The 24,212-nt window shown below is 42.1% G+C and overlaps 1 protein-coding gene across 1 annotated transcript; it reads left to right on the forward strand.

The window, feature by feature from the left end:
- Positions 1-15,542: 15,542 nt before the first annotated feature.
- Positions 15,543-22,666, forward strand: LOC101470343 (uncharacterized). Its single transcript, XM_004561928.3, has 2 exons — positions 15,543-15,775; positions 17,294-22,666. Exon 2 carries the CDS (start codon positions 17,329-17,331, stop codon positions 19,039-19,041), a length of 1,713 nt encoding a protein of 570 aa, XP_004561985.1. The 5' UTR covers positions 15,543-15,775; positions 17,294-17,328; the 3' UTR covers positions 19,042-22,666.
- The last annotated feature ends 1,546 nt before the right edge of the window (positions 22,667-24,212 follow it).

Here is a 24,212-nt window from a genome sequence, read left to right on the forward strand (position 1 = left end):
ACACTCTTTTTTTCATTCTTTTATTATTTATAATTTATATAAATCTGATGTTTCTATAGCAGATAAGAGATAACTGAAACTATAATTGTTACATTTTTGTTGTATTAATAGAATCAGTATGTTTTTTCTTCACTCTGTGCCATATACCAATGTTTACACTTCCCCAAATCTCTCATTTTTATTTTTTTCTGTAGTAGTTTTCCTCCAATGTCATGACACCAAAAGACCAGTTCGTAAAATAAGATGAGCAAATGATCAAATGAAAGGTCAAAATTATGATACAAAACGAAAATTTCAAAATAAAGGATGAAATAATTTGGTGCAAAATTTAGGTTAAAAATAAATTTATGAGATAAAAGTGAGAACTGGAAAATAGCAACTTTGAGAGAAAAGCTAAAATTTCAAAATGGAATTACAAAATTATTGGGTGAAAAGTCTGAAATAATAAAATGATAAGAGATCAAATTTAAGAAATGAAAGTAAGAATTACAGAATCAATTGGCAGAATTGTGGGCAAAAACTCAAAACAAGGTCATTACAGTTTTTTTTTACAAATGCTAGGACACGTTTCTCAATACTTAGGTCACTTTTGCAAAACTCCTCACACGGTGAGCACAACAGAAGTCTATGTGGGCTAAACTGAGGATCAGTTATCATTGTTTTGGCACAAAATGCATTCAATGACTACATCTCTCAAATTTCATGAATTATTGTCTCACTCAGACACAACAACTGCCAAAAATCTTTGTACGTACAGGACATTTTGCATGTACTTACATACTGTTTTCAAAACTGTTAAACTTATGGTCAAAACAATAACACAATGCAAAACTTAAAAAGACAGCAAAATGCAACAGCAATATTTTATTGAAACATATTTTACAGTTTCACTCGATTGGTTTGGCTCATTTCTTGAAACCGAGATGACATTCTCAAAACCATAAGGTCATTTGGCCAAACAGTCTTACAGTCCTGCCCAACATTATAGCTCACTAGCAAAATCAAATATCTTTCCCCAAACTCTTCATCCATGCTTCAAAAGCAGATTCCTTTCCCATATAAAAGGTCAGTACAGTCAAAATAGCACAGATCCTTCTCAATTGCCTTGGCACATGTGCATTCATTTAGTGCTTTTGTCAAAATAACCTGGATGGTTTAGCACAACACCATGGGTCCCCTGCAAAAGCTCATCTCTCCCAAAAGAGTTTATCCATGTGTCAAAACTAAATATCCTTCTCATATAAATAGTCAATGCCCCCAAAATGCATTATACCTTTGGCATTGTTTAAGCACTGCAAGTCAAAATGCTTAGAAGTTTTGTCACTGAGGCACAGGTCTAGCAACAGAATACCACTATGAATAAAACTAAAGGATTTTACAGTAAAATCAGCCTCCAATAAACCAATCATACTCAAGGAAACTGTAAACATTTTTATTCGTACAAAGAAATGTTAACATTAGAGAACATACTGTGAAAAGAAAACATATACAGGATTCTGTAAATGTGAACAGTTATAAACAAACAAAAAACCAAAACAAACTCTAGCCTACCATACTGTAAATAAATTTTCAGAACTATAGTACAGTAATATTTTCAGTGGTCGCCATTGTCACCCTCTCTTTCCTGGCCACCATCCTCATCCCCCTGGCCATCGACGCGCTGCTCTCTGTCAGGCCATAAATTCTCATCCACATCGCAACGGATATTTTCTCTTGCGATGCAGCGAGGGAAGAAACGGCGTGAATGTCTCACCATCCCCTACATTGATCCGCTGTGATGTCCTCACATGCAGCATCCATTGCATGCAGCAGGGCCCTCTGGTCTTGAGCCTGATGCTCATACACCCTCCACCTCCAAGCTGAAAAAAACTCCTCAATTGGATTTAGGAAAGGAGAGTAAGGTGGAAGAAACTCCATTAGCATCCGGGGATGGGTGGTGAACCAGGTTCTGATGCGTGGGCCGCGGTGGAAGTTCACATTATCCCACACAATGACATAATGTGGTAGCTGAGGTCCTTCTTCACCTCTCTCATTTTCTGGGATCAGATCAGCATAAAGGTGGTCCAAAAAATTGAGGAGCTTTTGTGTATTGTAGGGCCCTAAACTGGGAATGTGTGTGGCCACACCTCTTTCTGATATAGCGGCACACATTGTTATATTTGCTCCTCGCTGGCCTGGGACATCCACAGTGGCTTGGTGGCCAATGATGTTACGGCCACGCCTTCGACCTTTGGCCAGGTTGAAGCCAGCTTCATCAATGAACACCAGGATGTGAGGGTTTCGTTGCCTTCTAATGTCATTATTCTCTACAATAGAATAGAAATAAATCTAATCAGTCAAGTAGAGACAGATACTGCAGGGAGGATCTAAAGTACTGTAAAAACAGGGAGTGGAAAACTGAAGACAATTTCTAGGCAAAATGCTCTAGTCACACAAAGCTGGATTCTGAAGGTAAAAAGGATAACGCAAAACAAAAAAACAGTGGTAACCATGTCTTACTGTAATAGTGTTACAATGATAGACAACCAGTAGTTGACTTACATGCACATACTGGTACTCTGTCACAGTTTCTCTCAAATGGTACCCTGTAAATCTGTTTCATGGTCATCTGATGCTTCTTCAATACCCGGTCTATTGTGGAGATGCTGATAGAGTTTATATTTTGGAACATTACATTGTCTAGCAGGATTGCATTACGAATCTGTCTCAGTGTGATGGCAGTATTTGCAATTACCATGTTGCATATTTCTTGTTCTTGTTGTTCATTTAGAAGTTTTCTTCTGCCACCCACTTGAGGCTGTCGTCCAAACCTAGACATACAAGTCAAAGGTCAACACTGTAAATTTGTTACAAAATGAGTTACCAATGTAATTGTACTGCTGTTTTATGGTACTAAAAGTGTGATGCACTGCACAGTGACTGGAATACTATTCACAGTATTTTCTCCATTTTTTTTTCTTTGTCATTTTTATAGTATCATATAACATCACATGAAGATATTACAGTACTCTAGGCCTACACACACACCAACACTGAATAGTTCAATAGCATAGTTCTGTACCTGTTTGCCCTGCGAAAGGTTTGGATGATGGAGGAGACTGTAGACCGAGGCACATTAGGCTGCACTCGGCGACCTGCCTCTGCCATTGTGAGGCGATGGTTTATAACGTGGTCAATAAGGGTGGCCCAGATTTCATCTGGGACATCATGGTGCCTCCGTGCTCCTCGGCCTCTTCCCCCTATTCCTCCACGCATTCTCACTCCTCCTCTTCCTCGAGCAGGAAGTTGCTGTTGTACTTGGCGAGGTGCTTCTATGTTCACACTGCAAATGAAACTGGCCCCGGGCCAAGCTCTGTCTATATACTTTTGGCAGCAGTCATAATCACAACACCTGTCAGGTATCTAAACAACCTGTTTGATTGGTCATCTGAGATGTGGGAAACTGCTCCTTCGTTAGTTCTAATTTCACCTGATTGATTGTCAAGTACTGTCATAACTTTATCAAATGTTCCAAGATATTCTTTCATGGTATTATATCTTTGACTACTTTTGACAGTTGAACAGACAATTGTGCATATGATGACTTACACAATGAAACCATGCTGATATGTTTTGGAGTGAGAAACCATTTCACTGAAAAATCAACTAATCAGTTTAGATCGCCAAGATCTATTTATTTGGAAAATGTGCTAAATGTGGGCTCATTGTGCTAACTGTAGCTACTTGTACATAATCATTTGAAAAGAAGCACAGAGTCACTTGAGACATGTACTAAAGCATTTGCAATTTGATAAAACCAATGAGAAATGACATTCTGTTGTGAACAATTGCAAGGTGGTTTGGAGATTTGTCCATGTTATTTTGAGAACTTCATCTCGGTTTCAAGAAATGAGCCAAACCAATCGAAAAAAACTGTAAATCTAAAAATGCAGTTTAACCAGCCACAGCTGATTCTCATTGTAGATGAACATCTACACATGTGTTACTCCTTCAATTTCATTAGAAAAGGAGACAACTGCTGAATAGGTTTGTTTTGTGATGTAAACATGGACCCAGCCAGAAATGGAGAAGTGGCTGAAAGAGGAAGAAGAGTGGCTGGGAGGGGGCGAGGAATACGTATGCGTGGTGGAAGAAGAATAAGAGGAAGATCAAGAGCTGTAGTCTCAGATGAGATCAGAGCTACTGTAATTGATCATGTAGTAAATCATGGTCACTCAATGAGAGACGCTGGTCAGAGAGTGCAGCCAAATCTGCAGCGCTCTACAGTGACATCTATTGTTAGTTTTCCAGCAAACCAACAGGTAACTTGTATTCTGCAAGGGCATTTGCACATTTCAAAAGTAAATAAGCTTTTGTGTAATTGTTGTTGCATTTCTGCTTAGGACTCAACGGTTACCTCACACAGGAAGGAGAGGACGGATGTTCACTGATGTGCAGGAAACTGCCATTGTTGATATGATCATCAGAAACAATGGGATAAAACTCACTGAAATTAGACACAGAGTCTTGGCAGACAACGTCACTTTCGCAAATATTCACAGTGTAAGCATAACAACAATTTCTAGAGTCCTGAAAAAACATCAGGTCAGGATGAAACAGTGTACACTGTGCCTTTTGAGAGGAACTCTGAACATGTCAAGCAACTCACTGTGAACTGCAGGAATGTCTTAAAGACAAAGACCTGGATGGCCGCTAACTTTCTGCTTCTTAATTCAGATAAAACTGAGGTTATTGTACTCGGCCCTGAAAATCTTAGAAATATGGCATCTAACCAGATTCTTACTTTGGATGGCATTACCTTGGCCTCCAGTAACGCTGTGAGGAACCTTGGAGTCATTTTTGACCAGGATATGTCCTTCAACGCACATATTAAACAAATATGTAAGACTGCTTTCTTCCATTTGTGCAACATCTCTAAAATTAGAAATATCCTGTCTCAGAGTGACGCTGAAAAACTAGTTCATGCATTTATTACTTCCAGGCTGGACTACTGTAATTCATTATTATCAGGATGTCCTAAAAACTCGCTGAAAAGCCTTCAGTTACAGTTTTTTACAGACACTAGGACACATTTCTCAATACTTAGGTCACGTTTGCAAAACTCCTCACACAGTGAGCACAACAGAAGTCTATGTGGGCTAAACTGAGGATCAGTTATCATTGTTTTGGCACAAAATGCATTCAATGACTACATCTCTCAAATTTCATGAATTATCTTCTCACTCAGACACAACAACTGCCAAAAATCTTTGTACGTACAGGACATTTTGCATGTGCTTACATACTGTTTTCAAAACTGTTAAACTTATGGCCAAAACAATAACACAATACAATACAGTCTGTAAAAAAACTGTAATCCAAAATGCTGCAGCAAGAGTCCTGACAGGGACTAGAAAGAGAGAGCACATTTCTCCTGTTGTGGCTTCCCTTCATTGGCTTCCTGTTAAATCCAGAATTGAATTCAAAATCCTGCTCCTCACATACAAGGTCTTAAATAATCAGGCCCCATCTTATCTTACAGTTTTTTACAGCCGCTAGGACACATTTCACAATACTTAGGTCACTTTTGCAAAACTCTTCACACAATCCTCCTAACTGACCGTCAGCTTGGCAAAGCAGCTCGTTTCACATTCAAAATGCACTACAACTACCAAAACACTTTATTCAGGTCTCAAATAAACTCATTCTTCTAGAACACTAGCAAAGGTTGACAGCCGACAAACACACTTTATCACCCACAAAACAATGACCTAAAAAACACTAACAACATGTAGCATTACACAGTGTTTTCCTGTGTAAAACAAGGACACATCTCTGTTTATAATTTCAATATATGTTACTGGAATGAATCAGACATCATGCAGAATTCGTTAATATTTGTTTATGTATTTTTAGTTTTTTGCACTAAGTAATCCCAAAATACAAGAATTTGTATATACACCATCCACTGATACACATACAATAGTAATGCTAATTTACTCGGTCTTCTCCATTTGGCCACAGGTTCTCATCCACATCACATCTTATGTCATCTAGGCCAATACACCTAGGAAATAATCTTCTGGCTGCCAGAATTGAAGGAGTTGAAAAATTGAAGGAGTAACACCTGTGTAGATGTTCATCTACAATGAGAATCAGCTGTGGCTGGTTAAACTGCATTTTTAGATTTAAAATATGTTTCAATAAAATATTGCTGTTGAATTTTGCTGTCTTTTTAAGTTTTGCATTGTGTTATTGTTTTGGCCATAAGTTTAACAGTTTTGAAAACAGTATGTAAGCACATGCAAAATGTCCTGTACGTACAAAGATTTTTGGCAGTTGTTGTGTCTGAGTGAGAAGATAATTCATGAAATTTGAGAGATGTAGTCATTGAATGCATTTTGTGCCAAAACAATGATAACTGATCCTCAGTTTAGCCCACATAGACTTCTGTTGTGCTCACTGTGTGAGGAGTTTTGCAAAAGTGACCTAAGTATTGAGAAATGTGTCCTAGCGTCTGTAAAAAACTGTAATGGCCTTGTAGTACCATATCACCCTATTAGAGCACTTCGCTCTTGCTCTGCAGGCCTACTTGTTGTTCCTAGAGTATTTAAAAGTAGAATGGGAGGCAGAGCCTTCAGTTTTCAGGCCCCTCTTCTGTGGAACCAGCTTCAAGTTTGGATTCAGGAGACAGACACTATCTCTACTTTCAAGATTAGGCTTAAAACTTTCCTTTTTGCTAAAGCATATAGTTAGGGCTGGACCAGGTGACCCTGAATCCTCCCTTAGTTATGCTGCAATAGACGTAGGCTGCCGGGGGATTCCCACGATGCATTGAGTTTTTCCTTTCCAGTCACCTTTCTCACTCACTATGTATTAACAGACCTCTCTGCATTGAATCATATCTGTTATTAACCTCTGTCTCTCTTCCACAGCATCTCTTTTATCCTGTCTTCCTTCTCTCACCCCAACCGGTCACAGCAGATGGCCGCCCCTCCCTGAGCCTGGTTCTGCCGGAGGTTTCTTCCTGTTAAAAGGGAGTTTTTCCTTCCCACTGTTGCCAAAGTGCTTGCTCATAGGGGGTCATATGATTGTTGGGTTTTTCTCTGTATCTATGAAGTGCCTTGAGGCGACTTATGTTGTGATTTGGCGCTATATAAATAAAATTGAATTGAATTGAACTCAGGAACCAGTATGTCCAGGTAAGATCACAATAAAATACAGATCTGTTTTTGAACAAAACCAAACAAACACAAAGACAATTTTTACAAATTTACTATTGTAACAGCTTATGTCGCCTTGTGGATTTATGTTAGAGAGTCATGGAGATTGAAGGCAGGCAAACACACCACATTTTCATCTTTGTCGATGAGGCAGGTTTCAACTTGGCCAAAGCACGGCGACGAGGGAGGAATGTGATTGGGAAGAGGGCCACAGTGAATGTCCCGGGCCAGAGGGATGCCAACATCACAATGTGCGCAGCAATATCCACTGATGGACTGCTGTTACAGACCACTAATTGGGCCATACAACACTGAACGGCTCCTTGCGTTCCTGCATGATCTCTATGGAAGGGTTGTGCTAGGTGAGGAAAGGGATGCGGAGAGAAGGAATCAGCCAACATTTATAATTGTATGGGACAATGTGGCATTTCATCACTCCCATGCAGTCACCGAGTGGTTTGCAGCCCATCCCAGAATGGAGTCTCTTTTCCTCCCACCTTACTCTCCATTCCTCAACCCCACAGAGGAATTATTTTCCTCATGGCGGTGGAAGGTTTACGACCATCATCCACATGATCAAATGTCCCTCCTGGATGCAATGAATGCTGGATGCCTGGAGATATCAGCAGAAGATTGCCAGGGATGGATCAGGCATGCCAGGAGATTCTTTCCTAGGTGTATTGCCCTGATGACATAAAATGTGATGTGGATGAGAACCTGTGGCCAAATGGAGAAGACCGAGTAGATTAGCATTACTATTGTATGTGTATCAGTGGATGGTGTGTATACAAATTCTTGTATTTTGGGATTACTTAGTGCAAAAAAAACTAAAAATACATAAACAAATATTAACGAATTCTGCATGATGTCTGATTCATTCCAGTAACATATATTGAAATTATAAACAGAGATGAGTCCTTGTTTTACACAAGAAGACGCTGTGTAATGCTATATGTTGTTAGTGTTTTTTAGATCATTGTTTTGTGGGTGATAAAGTGTGTTTGTCGGCTGTCAACCTTTGCTAGTGTTCTGGAAGAATGAGTTTATTTGAGACCTGAATAAAGTGTTTTGGTAGTTGTAGTGCATTTTGAATGTGAAATGAACTGCTTTGCCAAGCTGAAGGTCAGTTAGGAGAATTGTGTGAAGAGTTTTGCAAAAGTGACCTAAGTATTGTGACATGTGTCCTAGCGGCTGAAAAAAAAAAAAAAAAAAAAAAAAGAACTGTAAGATAGAAATATTATGACAGAGAAAATGTCAAACAGTGACTATAACTAATAAATATGAGTAGAAAAAGTAAAATGATGGAGAGGAAAACATCTGATTACTGATTAGCATCTTTGGTCAAAATGAGCTTCCATAGGTTTTCTGTACATGTTTGTGCTTTGAAGAGGAGACTGCTATAATGAAGAGAGAGAGAGAGAGTGTGTGTGTCATCCACCTGTACAGCCCGAAGGAACTCACTGAGAAACATTAAAGAGCAGGTTTGAAAGACAAGCCGGAGAGATGATGAAATGCTAAATGAGGCGCAGCAGGAGATGGCTTGCGGTCAGCTAGAGGCTGAAAGGTTTCCCTCTGTGAGAGCTTCAGCACATGAAGAAGACTCTCTTCTTGTGGTGCATGTGATGAGTCATCCAGCTGGACAACAGAAATCATCCAACAATGGAGCTCCACCTCTGTCCCATGGCAGGAAAGAGACACAGAACATCTCAAACTCAATCTCCATCAGTTACTTATGCAACTGATGGAGATCCCTCTATTGCCTGGGTTTCATCTGTATGCATCGCCATGCATGTGTCTCATACTTCTTGTTTTAGTTTGACGGTCTCTTGTCCTGTGTGTACTATGTTCAGCTGTGCTTCCCTTGTCTTGTCAGTTTATTGTGTTCAGCCATGTTCCTCAGGTGTTCCCTCTCTGCCCTGAATCCTTCTCATGTTTTTATTGTCTGTTTCCCTCTGTCTAGTGCCGCGAGCACCCTCATTCCCCACTGTGTGTTCTACCTGCTTTTTTTAGTCATTTCCAGTCTGTTTTTTGTATTCATCTTAGTCCAGCAATAAAACTGAGATTTGAGTTTAGTTTCAGCTCTTACTAAATCTTACTTGGAGAGCTGTCAGTATATTCTGTTCTTATTTTAACAGATGATTCTGCATTAAATCTAACTTTAACAATATTTTAATCCAAGAGAAAACCTTTTCGCCAGGAGCAGAAACAGCATCCCACATAGCAGACAAGTCTGGCCTGGATCTGGTGTCAAGCCGGCACGTCTGACTGATTGGTGTCATGGCAGGGCGTATGTCAACCAGATGTGGGCCTCGTCTGGCAATGATGGCACTATTTATGTTCCTATTTTCCTGTTTTAGTTAGAAGACTGGTTAGATTAGTTTTAGTTAGAAGATTAGTGACCGAAAGAACGAGATCGCGGATACAAGCGGCAGAAATGAGCTTCCTCTGAAGGGTGGCTGGCCTCTCCCTTAGAGATAGGGTGAGAAGTTCGGCCATCCGGGAGGGGCTCAGAGTAGAGCCGCTGCTGCTCCACATCGAAAGGAGCCAGCTGAGGTGGTTCGGGCATCTGACAAGGATGCCTCCTGGGCGCATCCTGGGTGGGGTGTTCCAGGCATGTCCCACCGGGAGGAGGCCCCGGGGCAGACCCAGGACATGCTGGAGAGATTATATCTCTCGGCTGGCCTGGGAACGCATTGGTGTTCCCCCGGACAAGCTGGAGGAGGTGGCTGGGGAGAGGGAGGTCTGGGCCTCTTTGCTTAGGCTGCTGCCCCCGCGACCGGATAAAGCGGATGAGGATGGATGGATGGATAGTTAGAAGACCCAAATGCCATGTTGCAACGTTTCAAATGCAGGTTTGACAGGTTTGTGAGTGTACACTTTATCCAAAACCTAGTTAGGGTTTACTTGTGTTTTCCACTGTGTGGCTGTAGCTCAGGAGGTAGAGCAGGACACCTACTGATTGGAAGGTTAGTGGTGTTATCCCTGGTTCCTCCAGTCTGCATGTCAAGAGTGTGAATGTGTATGAATGTAGTTAGGAAGCACTCAGTTTAGAGAAAGTGTGTGATTGGGTGAATGTGGCACTTTGAGTAATCCAGGAGAGTAGAAAAGTGCTATATAAGAATCAGTCCATTGACTGTGTGAACAGAGTTTCATCATGTGACAGCACATGTTTTTATTACATGGTTTGATTAAGGTACACATTAGGCTGACATCTGGGGCCAGAGCTGAAACTGTTCTGGGCCAGCAGTGTGTCTGCATCTGGCCCGTGGCTGCACACAACTTACACATGGCCCACATACCGCCAAGAATGTAATCCACACATGGGCCAACACAGGACCAGCAGTGTGTCTGCAACTGGCCTTGTGCTGGCTCATGTGTGGGCCAGCACAAACCAGATCTGGTCCACCAAAGGGCCGTCATTCTTTGCGGTATGTTGGCCATGTGTAAGCCCATTGTGTGGGCCAGATCTAGGCCATACCAATTTTGCTATGTGGGGTGCTGATATGTGAAGATCTTGGTAGTCAACTTTAGAAGGAGGAAGTCTGAGCTGCAGCCTGTCAGCATCAACTGGGAGTGTGTAGAAAGGATTTACAGTTTCAAGTTCCTGGGTGCGCACATTGACACAGACCTCCAATGGAGCTCAAACACCTCCGCAGTTTTGCTAACGCTAAATTCTTGTGAGTTTTTTTTTTCAGTGTAAAAGCTGTGAAAATGCTATTTTGTTTAGAATGTGGTTTTACCAAACTTAGATTTTTTTTTCACAACGATGTAATGAAACACTTTTGTTCTTTATGCACTATTTCTGATGAAATGTAACATTTGTTTTGAAGTCAAATGTATATTTTGGTGGTTTACTATGTAAAACTTTGCAGTAAATTCTATGCAATGATAAACCCAGTAGATTGGATACGGTTTACTGATACAGAGTTATAAGTTAGTTGTAGTTCATCTCATGATTTACAAAAACACCAATTCATCTGTCGATTTCCCGCTCCCTTCTCCTGTCACTCGTGAACAAGACCGTAAGACTTAAACTCCTCCACTTGGGCAGGAACTCGTCCCTAACCCAGAGGGGGCACTCCACCCTTTTTCGGCTGAGGACCATGGCCTGCGAACCATTCCAAGGTGAGCTGGAAGCCATCACCTGATGAGCCAACAGAACCACATAATCTGCAAAAAGCGGTGATGAAATTCTGAAACCACCCAGGTGAAAGCCTTCTGCCACTTGACTACGCCTAGAAACTGTCCATAAAAATTATAAACAGAATCGTCAGCCCTGGCAGAGCCCATCAACCGCAAGGAATGAGTCGACTTACTGCCGGCTATGCAGATCAAGATCTTGAAACGGCTGTATGTGTTAGGTGGCGGCTGCGTGCAAACAGGAATAGGACCCAAGATGCAGACTCCAAAGACAAACTTAAACCAAAACAGCTTTAATGCTGAACTCAAACATAACATAACTGGAAAAAGGTCAAAAATAAACTAACACCGGCGGATTGACAAAACACAGCAAAATAAACGGTAGATCGCGACACGGACACAGAGAAACACAGGGCTTAAATACACAGAAGGAGCAATCAGGGAATGAGTAACAGGAGGGAAGCACAGCTGGGGCAAATCAGAACTGACGAGACAAAAGGAAGCGTAAACTGAACACACTGAGATAAGACAGAGACCTTCAAAGTAAAACAGGAAACACATAACACAGACTCACATGCAGGCACTACAGAGGGAACCAGGATATAGGAACTAAGGATACACAGAGACGCGAACTAGACAAGGGGATACAGGTGATAGGGGAGACAGAGCAACTAAAGAAGACAGAGACATAAACCATAAGACAGAACTCAAAGAAACCAAAGACTAAAAAGTATAAATAATATAATAAACTCAAATACCCTGGGTCAACGACCCAGGCATCCTAACAGTATGACAATAATAATAATAAACTTTATTTATAAAGCCCACTGAAAAACCAAGGTGCTTGACAAAATAAGATAGGGAAAAGGAGTATCAATTATAAAACCATGACAATCATAATACATACAGTACATAGCAAGATTAAATAAAAAAGACTTTAACCGGGATTTAAACAATGACATAGAGTCAGACACCTGGATAGCAACAGGACGATTGTTCCATAAGACTGGGGCAGTTACAGCAAACACACGGTCGCCCCGAGACTTCAGCCGAGAACGAGGCTGCTCCAGAAGAAGTTGGGTAGCAGATCTAAGTGCTCTGACAGGAGTGTGTAACCTAAGAAGCTTATTGAGGTAGCTTGGCGCCAGATTATTGATAATTTTGTACGTGAAGAGTAGTATTTTAAATTGAATGCAGTACTTAACTGGCAGCCAGTGCAAGCCAGCAAGAACAGGAGTGATGTAGGAAAATTTCCTGCTACCCGTCAAAAGACGTGCCGCCACATTCTGGACAGTCTGCAATCTAAGGAGAAGGGAGGAGGAAAGGCCAATGTAAAGAGAGTTGCAGTAGTCCAACCTGGAAGTCACGAATGTGTGAATAAGGGCTTAAATGAGGCGCAGCTGATGAAAACTAGACCTCACTACGGCAGATACTTGCTTGTCAAATCTTTAACCTCACGCATGCATTCACGAAAATAATGAAAAGACATAGCAAGATTGTCAGTAATCTCAAAGTAAATCTGTATGTCATCAGCATACCAATGAAAGGCAATATTATACTTCTCAAAAATATATGTATAAGGATCAAATGGCCCGTAGCAATGGGAATACACCCCTAACACCCCATATTCCTGGAGCACCTCCCACATGTCACTTGGAGGGACACAGTTGAATGCCTTCTCCAAGTCCACAAAACACATGTATTGGCTGGGCAAACTCCCATGCACCCTCAAGTATCCTTGAGATGATAAAGAGCTGGTCCAGTGCTCCCCAAAGAGAACAAAAACTGCATTGTTCCTCCTGATTCCGAAGTCCGACTAACGGACAGACTCTCCTTTCCAGCACCCTGGCACTTTCCTAGGTAGGCTGAGGAGTCTGATCCCCCTATAGTTGAAACACACCCTCCAGTCCCCTTTCTTAATGATGGGAACCATCATCCCGGTCTGCCAATCCAGAGACACTGCCCCTGATCTCCATGTAACATTGTAGAGATGCGTCAACCAGGACAGCCCTACAACATCCAGAGCCTTCAGGAACTCACAGCGGACCTCATCCACCCCAGAGACTCTGCCACAAAGGAGTTGTTTTACTGTCTCAGTGACCTAGCCCCCAGAGATTGGCGGGTTTTACAACGTACTATTGAAAATGTCAAATGTGTCAGGGTCCTGGGTCTCCTGACCCAGCGTTTTAGTTCTTTGTGATTTTTGTATTATTGTACTTGGTGTGAGTTATTCTATGGTTTCTAGTTTCGATCCCTTGCCCTTCTCGTTTCTCTGTGTCCCCTGTGTTCTGTAAGTCTGTGTCTGCATGTTTGAGTTCCCCTCCGTGTCTATCGGTTCTTAGAGTCCTCTGCCTTATGGTTTATGTCTCTGTGTTTCTTAGTTGCTGTCTCCACGGTGTTAAGTTCATGTCTCTGTGTGATCCTTCCTGTTTTACTTTGAAGGTCCGTGACTTATGTGAATGTGTCCTGCTTTGCTTGTCTCGTCAGTTCTAATTTCCCCCAGCTGTGCTCTCCTTCTGTGTCTCATTCTCCTCGTTACTTCCCAGTGTATTTAGACCCTGTGTTTCTCTGAGTCAGTGTTGCGTCGTACCCTCAACAAGCTGTGTGTGTTTTGCCTCCGTGTTACCAGTGTTTTGTTTCCAGCTCTAGCTCCAGTTCAGTATTTCTGCTTCAGTGTTTTAGTCCACCAGCGTTTTTGTTTGTCCTTTGGTGAGTTTAGTTTAGTAAGAGGTTTTCCCAGCAATAAAGCTGCGCTTTAAGTTGAACTTCTGTGTCTGAGTCCTGCATTTTGGATCCACCACTCCTGCTTGCCCGCCTGCCACACAGCCAACCATGACAAAATGTCACAGTAAAGTTGTCCTGTGTTAAAGCCAGCATCACTTCTCCCACAGCAGCAGATGGTGAACCACATGATTTTATAGCAGCCATTTCTGGAATCTGTTCATCCAGACCTGAACAACAGGACACACCGCTGGCTAACTTTAATCTGAAGGTCTTTGTGGATGATTTGGTATCACGCATCCCAGACACTAGTGATCACAGAACATAAGCAAACAAATGGGGTGATACATGATTTTGAAACATTATGGAAACAATAGATTTTAACTGATCATGGAAATCCATCACGCATCACAAAATTGTGACTCCATTGCTGGATGCCTTATTAGGACCATCTGTCACAAGGAGGGATGGTACAACAAATACAGCTTAAACAAGAAAAAGGATTCCAGATTTACGCTAAAACATTTGGCAATTTTTCTATGATTTGTGTAACTAACAATCCATGTACAGGTATTACAACACTACAGGTAGAACATCTATGTCTAGATAAGCCTTTTAATCGTGTAAAAAAAGACTCCAGTGATTTCACACCATATGAAGGTAAAAATATTGCTAGGTGATTGTTGACATGTTCTTAAAATGTTCTCTAGTAAAATAAATTACTGATCACAGCCTGTACATGAAGAAATCTACTGGAGCACTCAGTAGAAATGATTATGTTATGATTCCTTTCCCCATACTGGTCCATTACAACCAAATTTAATGTTCATCCACCTGTTGAATCCACTTTAACCTCTTCTATACCCATTTCTTCTTTAGAGGCAAAGTCACCCGCTACAATGGAGGCAACAGAAAATAGAGGTACTTTTTTTAACTTTTGTTTTCCTTTTCTTTTCTTTCTCTGCTCATGTTCTACTTGCCTGATTCAAGCAGGGAATATTGTAATGTAATTTATAATATACATTGATATAGCATATGGTTCAGTTAGCTTTATATAAAAATATATACTTTCTTACATTTCAGAGCTGGTACTTTTACTTGAGTAAGGAAGTTGAATTAGCACTTTTACTGGAGTATTTTCTAACAGTAGCATGTGTACTTCCACTTAAGTACTGAATGTCTGTACTTTTACCACTTCTCTCTGTGACCTCCTTCATAGTCCACCAGAAGCTCTCAGTCTGCTGTGGAAAAATGGGTGATCACCTGAGGCCTTCATTACTGTGTGAACTTTACCCACACACCACTCTTCACTGCTCCCACCTGCTGGACAGTCGCACAGTATAAACCTGCTGATTCATGTAAAGGGAGAGGCAGTAAAACCAGAAAAACAGCTTCAGGAAGAGGCGGAGCAACACCTGAAAGACGAGAAGTTCAAGGTCATTTTCCAGAAGTGAAAGTGTGTGAGAGCAGTAGCAGACCTGCAGTCAAGACCTGTTAGTCTCTAAAAGAAAACTCACTGGAGTCCATCAGGTTTCTCTCAGCAACAGTGTTGAGTACATTTTCTGTTTCTACACAAATCTTCAGTTTACTCTGCTCACTTCATGCTGACTCATCACAGTCGCATTGGTTCCATAGAAATCTGCTCATGTAGCCACAGATCCACTGTAGAAACATTGAGCTGCTGTGTGAAACAGTCTCACTGTGGTCACTTGGTGAGTATCACTTCCTGTTCCTGTCACAGTACTGGGTCTTGGGACCCAGGGCTTGTGTTTTCTGCTTTTTGAATATTCTTTGATTTTGTTTCATTCGTGTCATAGTCTTTGTATTTCTTGTTTCTTAGTTATTTTCTGTAGGTTCTAGGATTTAGGTTTGTTTCTATGCCTTCCCTGTCATATTCCATGTTTCAAGTCTAGTCACCCTTGTCTCTATGTTCATGTATCTCCTGTGTCCAGACTATGTTCCCTTGTCTCCCTAGTCAGTCATGTCTCCTGGTCTCAATGTTAAGTCCGTGTCTTAGTCTGTCTCATGTTTCCTGTTTTACTTTGATAGTCCCTTGTCTAGTGTTTAGTGCGTTCAGTTTTGCTTCCTCCCTGTCCCGTGTATGTAGACCAAAGTTTTTATGACGTATTTATGACTATATTTTGTTTTTTTCTCTCTTGTGAAGCACTTTGTGACATCTGTCTGTGAAAAGTGCTATATAAATAAACTTTTACTTACTTTACTTATGTGATTGCTTTCAGCTGTGTTCCTCTCCTGTGTCTCATTCCCTCGTTATCCCTCTGTGTATTTGAGCCCTGTGTTTTCCTCTGCCATTTGTCACTTTGTCCCAGTAGCTGTGTGTTTTCCTGTGTGCTTCTTGGCTGCCTAGTGTATTCCTAGTTGGTTAATTAAAAACGTATAGATAACTTCTAATTTCATAGTTCAATCTTCACAAGCTTCATACGAAGCATGTTGATTCATCTACTAGTTATATTCACAGTATTCACTCACTGCGGCTTTAGGGATTCGCTAACTTAGCTTAGCTCATAGCAGCAGCTAGCAGCATGACCTCTTCCTTTAGAAATAATGATACTTGTAATACATGTAGCCTATTTGCAGCTCTGGAGGCCAGGATCACTAAAATGGAGACTCGTCTTTGGACCCTTGAAAAACCTGGAGCTAGCTGGGGCCCTGTAGCCAGTGCAGCAGAAGGTAGCATAGACTGCTAGTTGTCCCACGGCAGACTGTCCAGAGCAACCTGAGAAACAGGATAGCTGGGTGACAGTGAGGAGGAAGCATAGTCTTAAATTGAAGCCCCTGGTACACCACCAACCTGTTTGTGTCTAACCATCTTTCCCCAGTCTGTGACACTGCCGACAATCAAACTCTGGTTATTGGTGATTCTGTTCAGAGACATATGGAGCTAGTGACAACAGTAACCATAGTCAATTGCCTGCTATTGACAGAGTCTTACACAAATCTCTGCAGCTTCTCTCCTCCCATTGCCTCCCAAAACCCCATCCCCTTAGTGACTGTGTCAGCTCCCAAACAGACAAAAAACTAACTAAAAAACAGCAAAAAATGACATAAACATAAAAAATAACAACGAAAGAACAATACAGTATCCTCAACAGCATCAAAGAGTAAAACAGTGAAATGTGGATTACTAAATATTAGGTCTCTCTATTCCAAGTCTCTGTTAGTATATAAATTAATAATTGATCAACAAATCACTTTACTCTGCCTTACAGAAACCTGGTTGCAGCAGGATGATTATGTTACGTACATGACAGACCAACGCGACCACGACATGGACACAGCAGACTCTGAAAGAGCGAGAGATGTCTTTCGCCTCCTACGGCTGTGGCAGCGCATTTCCCACACCTCGGATAAACGGACTTTATCTATTGGAATTAATGCCATTGAGGCAATTTTTCTGGATAACCCTCACCTGCGCCAGCTACCCATAGCTTCAGAGTTTGCCCATAATCTGGCCCAAGCAAAAGAGGCACTCCAAGGCACGGAGCTGGCCCAACCACCCTCAACCACGTCCCAGCAAAAGGATGTCTCCACACTGTCGCAGCAGATGAATTCTTCCATGTCACTGCAGCAGGGGGCGTTTGTTCCCTTGCCGCAGAATCTCTTCCCCTCCACATCCCGATCTGACCCGCATTCGCCTGCCTCCTTCCCGGCTGCAATGTGGTCAGAGGATAAAGAGCAGGTCACCAGTACCCCATCATCACCGACCTCCTCTGTTATCTCTGCTCCTTCTTCCAGGAGAAAGCGGCGTCCACGCCACCGGCGCACATCACCACGGCTGGAACCCAGTACTTCCTTTGAGCAACCAGTCGTGGTGAGTAAAAAAGACCATTTTTGTGCTCCATCCGAGCTGGGAAAGAAAAAGTCTATTCATTCTGAGGCCATCTATTCCAGTTCCGTGGACTTTAAAGACTGTTTGCCTTGTGCTCCTTCCAAGCACGGATTAACAATAACTGCTCTGCCTTGTTCTGTTACGGACATTGAGACAAAACTTAAGGACTCTAAGCTCTCAGTTTGTGAATCCAGACTGACCCCCAACAAAATTAAACTGTGTGTTTCCCAGGCCTCTGAAGCTACGTTTTGTGTTCCTCAGCTGACTCATTCTAAGACTTTGAATGATGTTGTTTCTGTTTGTGCAACTCGATCTGTTCATTTGGAGACGGATACACTTTCTGAAAGGACTCTTATTATGGACAATACGCAAACTGTCTTCTCCGTTCCTGAGTCTGGTAAGGATAATTGTTTTGTTGCCGAGTTTACCTTGGATTATGGGAGTTCTGTTTCAGCCCTGGATTGTGTTATGTCCCACCCAGCTAGTAATTCCAGGGCAGACTCTGAGTTTTGTGCGATAACTTCAAATACTCTAGCATCTGTGTGTGCCAAGACTGTTTTTGACAATGCTAAACATTTCCGCTCGGAGACTAAAACTCTTCCCGAGGCCTACCCAGCGGCTGGGCCTGTGACCTCAGCTGCCTCTGGACCACCTGAGGTTTTGCAACCAATGCAGCCTGTTCACCCATCATCTGTCTCCGCTGGGAGCTCAGGAGAGTCATCCCAGCCACCTGTCTCTGCTGGGAACTCAGCTGAGCCATCTCAGCCATATGCAGCAGCCTCTGCTGGGTGCTTAGCTGAGCCATTTCAGTCTCCTGTCTTAGTTGGAACCTCAGACGAGCTTATCGAGCCAGCTACGGACTCCATTTTGCTGTCTGTGCCTGAAAAGTGTCCTAAGCACACTCTGTGCACTGCACAGCCCCAGCCGCTGCATCCTGAGCTGGCTGTGTGCCCTGAGCAGCTCCAGCTAGCTTTGTCACTACCAGAGGTCTCCGCATCATCTGGTTCTGCTCCACCAGAGGTTTCCACACCGGATGGCTCTGCTCCAGTTTCCGCTGGAGGCTCAGGAGAGCCCATCCAGCAGTTCCTTGTGTCAACTGGGGGCTCAGGAGTGTCCATCCAGCCTTGACCTGTCTCCACTGGGGGCTCTTTAGAGTCCGCCCAGCCTTTGCCTGTCTCCGCTGGGGGTTCAGGAGAGTCCGTCCAGGCTTTGTCTTTCCCTGTTGGGGGCTCAGAAGAGTCTGTCCAGGTGACTGCTGCTTCCACACAGCCACCAGCTCAACCACCAGCTCGGCCACCTGCATCCTTCATGCTGGCCCAAACACATCTCCACCATAGGTCATCACGCTGTCTGGTCCAGCTCCATCTCCACCAGAGGTCGTTGGGCCATCTGATCCAGCAATGTCTCCGCCAGAGGTCGCCGCACCGTCTGGTCCTGCCTCATTTGGTCCTCCCTCATTTGGTCCTGCTCAGCCTGAGCAATCTGGATCTGCTTGACCTGGTCCTGTTCAGCCCAAGCCAGAGGTTAGCGAGCCATCTCGACCTGCACGTCCTGCTCAGTCCACATCCTACACATCCACGTCCTGCACGGCCAGTACATCCACATCCTGCATCATCTGCACATTCTGCATGTGCCAAAGCAACCCAGCACCAATCATCTACCAAGGCATGCCATCACCAGCTACCTTCCAGGCCACCAGGGCAGCCTCCTAAACTCATTCATTGCCACTGCTTCCCACGCTGACGGCCTCCAGAACTGTCTCGTTGTCACAATGTGTCCCACGTGGTCTGCTTCCAGAAATGTTTCAGTGCTCCTGACTTCCACACAGTCGGCCCCCTGCACTGCCGCTTTTCATGCGGACAGCCTCCAAAACTGATTCAGTGCTGCCGCTCTCCATGCAGACAGCCTCCAGAACAATTTTGGCGTTGCCACCTTCCACACAGTCGAACCCCTGTACTTCTGGTTCTTTCTTTTGGACTCTGTTTTCTTTTGTTCTGGAGTAAAACTGGTCTTCTTAAAAGAGAGAGAATCCATCCCACTTTGTATGGAACAGCTCTCATTTCCAGAAATCTGGCCAAATTTAATAAACCCCCCAAAACGTGACTATCCAGAGTTGGAACCAGGAAGCAAAGTTGCAGTCTAACACATTTCTCTGCAGCTTCCTCCTCCTGTTATACCCCCAAAACCCCATCCCCTTAGTGAAGGTGTCAGCTCCTAAACAGACAAAAAACTAACTAAAAAAACAGCAAAAAATGACATAAACATAAAAAAGTTACAAAGAAAGAACAATACAGTATCATCATCTCAACCAAAGAGTAAAACAGTGAAATGTGGATTACTAAATATTAGGTCTCTCTCTTCCAAGTCTCTGTTAATAGATGAATCAATAATTGATCAACAAATCGATTTACTCTGCCTTACAGAAACCTGGTTGCAGCAGGATGATTATGTTACGTACATGACAGAATGACGCAACCTTGACATGGACACAGCAGAGTTTAAATTAATTAACACACCAGAGTCATACTACCTATTAGAATCCTTGAAGCACAGGCCAAGGGGGTGGTGAGGCAGCAATTTTCCACACCACCTTTTTACTCAACTAAAGACCAAGACAGAGTTTTTATTCATTTGAAAGCCTGATGCTTAGCCTTGTCCAAGCTAGCTGGACAACTCAAAAACCAGCCATATTTGTGATAATTCTATTGTCCACCTGGGCCTTACACAGACTTTCTGTCTGATTTCTCAGACCTTTTATCTGATTTAGTGCTCAGATCAGATAAAACAATTATTGTGGGTGATTTTAACATCCATGTAGATGCTAAAAATGACAGCCTCAACATGGCATTTAATCTGTTATTAGCAGGGTTGGGTAAGTTATTTTAAAATAGTAACTTAGTTACATTACTAGTTACTGCTATCAAAAGTAACTCAGTTACTTCAAGTTACTCGTTACTTTCAAAGTAACTAGTTACTAGGGAAAGTAACTTTGCTTTTACTCAGAATTCTCTTGGTAATGTGTTGCTTCCATAACTTTGCCAGTCTTCTAGCTTGCTTACTTGCCACAAGTGCACTGTGCCACCTACCAATAGAAAGGAAAAGATAATGTGCATATTTCCACAAGAGAAATCCCACACCTGGACTGTCGTTGACCACCGCCATGATTCTAGCCTACGTCACAGCGTCATGTGCGGTTTTTACATCCAACACGAAAACTGCAGTCGTGGTGCTTTCGATTGTACTCAGAGCTCAGAAATTCTGCCTTCTGAATAGGAAGATGTAGGTAACACCAGACTGCAGATGAGCTGCATACAGACTGGGACAGAAAATTGGCCCGGGCGTTTTGACTGACCGGCCCGCCATTATAGGAAAAATCATAAAGCCTTTGAATGAAAACAAACGCTGTTGTGACAGTGATGTACACTGTCTTGATGGTATATATGCATCAATCTATCAATCGTTTGTTGTAAGATTCTGATAATTACTTTTTAAAAGCTAGACATTTTAAATGAGAATAAGAAATAAAAGTACTTCTTTGTGCCCCCCTTTCCCTGTTAATGCCCATGGCCCCTTGGCAACACTGTGCTAGACCCGCCCCTGCACAGTTACCAGCTGTCAGCTACCTAAAAAAGGATCCTGGGGTTATTTGTCTCTCAGAAACAGTTCATAACTTCCCTTCAACTCATTCATGTCACCTAAAAGGTAAACCTGTTTCTCCATCACAGCTCTGATGATTCAGTAAGGACATCTCCTGGTTTCATCTTCATGTTTCCCTCTCACCACATATCCAAACTGATATCATGACCAGCAGCTTTTACAGCTGTGGCTCCAGCAAACATCAGCTGATACTAGAAATTAATATTAAATAAATTCTAACAACAGCTGATCAAACTTAAACATGCTGCTGTTGTTTAGCGCTACATCCACAGGTTTTTTATTTCTGGCTCGAAGTGGGCAATAAACAAACAAGAGAGAAAAGCCGATCAGCTGATCATTGATCCGTTTCATGATTGAAGTAGAAACTGGAGATGGAGGGGAGAAAATGAGAGAAGAAGAGGCAGCTGTGCAGCAAAAAGACACAGAAAAAAACCAGCTTTGTGTCTTTTTAATGCTAGCTGAAGTCCGGGACAAACTGTGTTCCTTTTCACCTCAATACAAAACAAAAATATTACGAAATGCGTAATATTTTCTCTGAATACGGAACGATTGTTAGGATGCCTGGGTCGTTGACCCAGGGTGTTTGAGTTTATGTTATTATTTATACTTTCTAGTTTTTGGTTTCTTTGAGTTCCGTCTTATGGCTTATGTCTCCCCTATCACCTGCATCCCCTTGTCTAGTTCGCGTCTATGTGTATCCTAAGTTCCTATATCCCCGTGTTCAGTCAGTGTTTGTGTCTGCCCTGTTCCCACGTCTCTGTTCCCTTTGTAGTGCCTGCATATGAGTCTGTGTCTTTGTTCAGTCTGTGTTATGTGTTTCCTGTTTTACTTTGAAAGTCCATGTCTGATGTTAATGTGTCTGGTTTTGCTTCCTCTTGTCTCGTTAGGCCTGATTTGCCCCAGCTGTGTTTCCCTCCTGTTATTCATTCCCTGATTGCTCCCTCTGTGTATTTAAGCCCAGTGTTTCTCTGTGTCTGTGTCGTGATCTACCGTTTTCCTAGCTGTGTGTTCTGTCATTTCTCCAGGTTAAGTTTGTTTTGAGTTTTTTTAGTTTTGTTATATTTTGAGTATTAAATTAAAGCCTTTTTTGAGTTCACGTCTGTCTCCGGAGTCTGCACCTTGGGTCCTATTCCTGCCTGCACACAGCCATACCTAACAACGATTCCGTTTTTTACGGGATGGTTGGCAACTCCAATAACTAACCTTATGAACAAAATAAAGTTTAACATCAGTAACAAATAACGAGCCTATCTAAATCCCAGTAATGATTAACGCGTTCCTGATTTTGGCATAATAACTAGTTACCGTGCTCGTTACCACAATAATAACGTAGTTACTGTAACGTGTTACTTAATAACGCGTTAGTGCCAACACTGGTTATTAGACTCAATTGGCTTCTCTCAAAATGTAAAAGAACCCACCCACCACTTTAATCACACTCGAGATCTCATCTTAACATATGGTATAGAAACTGAACATTTAACAGTGTTTCCTGAAAACCCTCTCCTGTCTAATCATTTCCTAATAACATTTAAATTTACAATAATGGATTCCACAGCAGTGGGGAGTAGATTTCATCACAGTAGATGTCTTTCTGAAAGTGCTGTAACTAAATTTAGGAATATATTACACCCACTGTTTTCATCTTCAATGCCTTGTACCAACACAGAGCAGAGCAGCTACCTGAACACTACTCCAACAGATGTAGATAGATAGATAGATAGATAGATAGATAGATATCTCCTGAATGTTTCATTGTTTCTTTTTCTCTTTATTTGATTTTATTGCTTTACATTGTAAATGTTATCAATTACATGAGTACTCAATTTGTATTTTATGTCAATATTGATCATTCTAAATAATTACTGTTTGTGCATCACTTCCTACTCTTACACTGTTTCTGTAGCTCTTTCAAAATAAAAGCAAAGCAGAGTTTCTTGATGTAAAAGGTTTATTTTTGGACAATTCTGAAATGAGACATTCTGAATAACCTGATTTTAAAAATGTCATATTTTTAGGCTCAGATTTGTTTTTCTGGGACCATTGTTCAAGAACCATCAGAAAGTTGAAAATCTGCCAATAACACCAATTTTTGTAAAGAGTACAACACTGACACTTGTTTCTTTCTTTTTAAAACTGAAATTTAAAGTGAATTTTAAATAAAAATCCTTCTCCGTCAGAGTGCGTCATCAGCGTCCATCCCGCCATCATATGAGGGGACTGTGGTGAGAGCTGTGGCTCAGCTGGAGGAGACACTCAGGAAACTCAGGAAGAAGAAGCTGTCTGAGGCTACAGAGCTGAAGAAGGTCCAGTAGTATGCAGTGGATGTGACTCTGGATCCTGATACAGCATATCCTTATATCATCCTGTTTGATGATGGAAAACAAGTGTATCATAGTGATGTGAAGAAGAAACTTCCAGACAACTCAGAGAGATTTACGCGTTATTTTAATGTTTTAGGAAATCAAAGTTTCTTTTCAGACAGATTTAACTTTGAGGTTCAGGTTACAGGAAAAACAGTCATTTGCTCCTGCCATGTTTCTATTTTTAGAAAAACTTCTCTCGTGGCATCTGTTTACGCTACTGGTTTTATTTTGAAAGTCCGGATAGGAAGTTTTGACCCTATGTCAGAGTCCTGGCAG

Source organism: Maylandia zebra, linkage group LG7 (assembly GCF_041146795.1).
Source record: "Maylandia zebra isolate NMK-2024a linkage group LG7, Mzebra_GT3a, whole genome shotgun sequence".
Taxonomy (NCBI): Eukaryota; Metazoa; Chordata; class Actinopteri; order Cichliformes; family Cichlidae; genus Maylandia; species Maylandia zebra.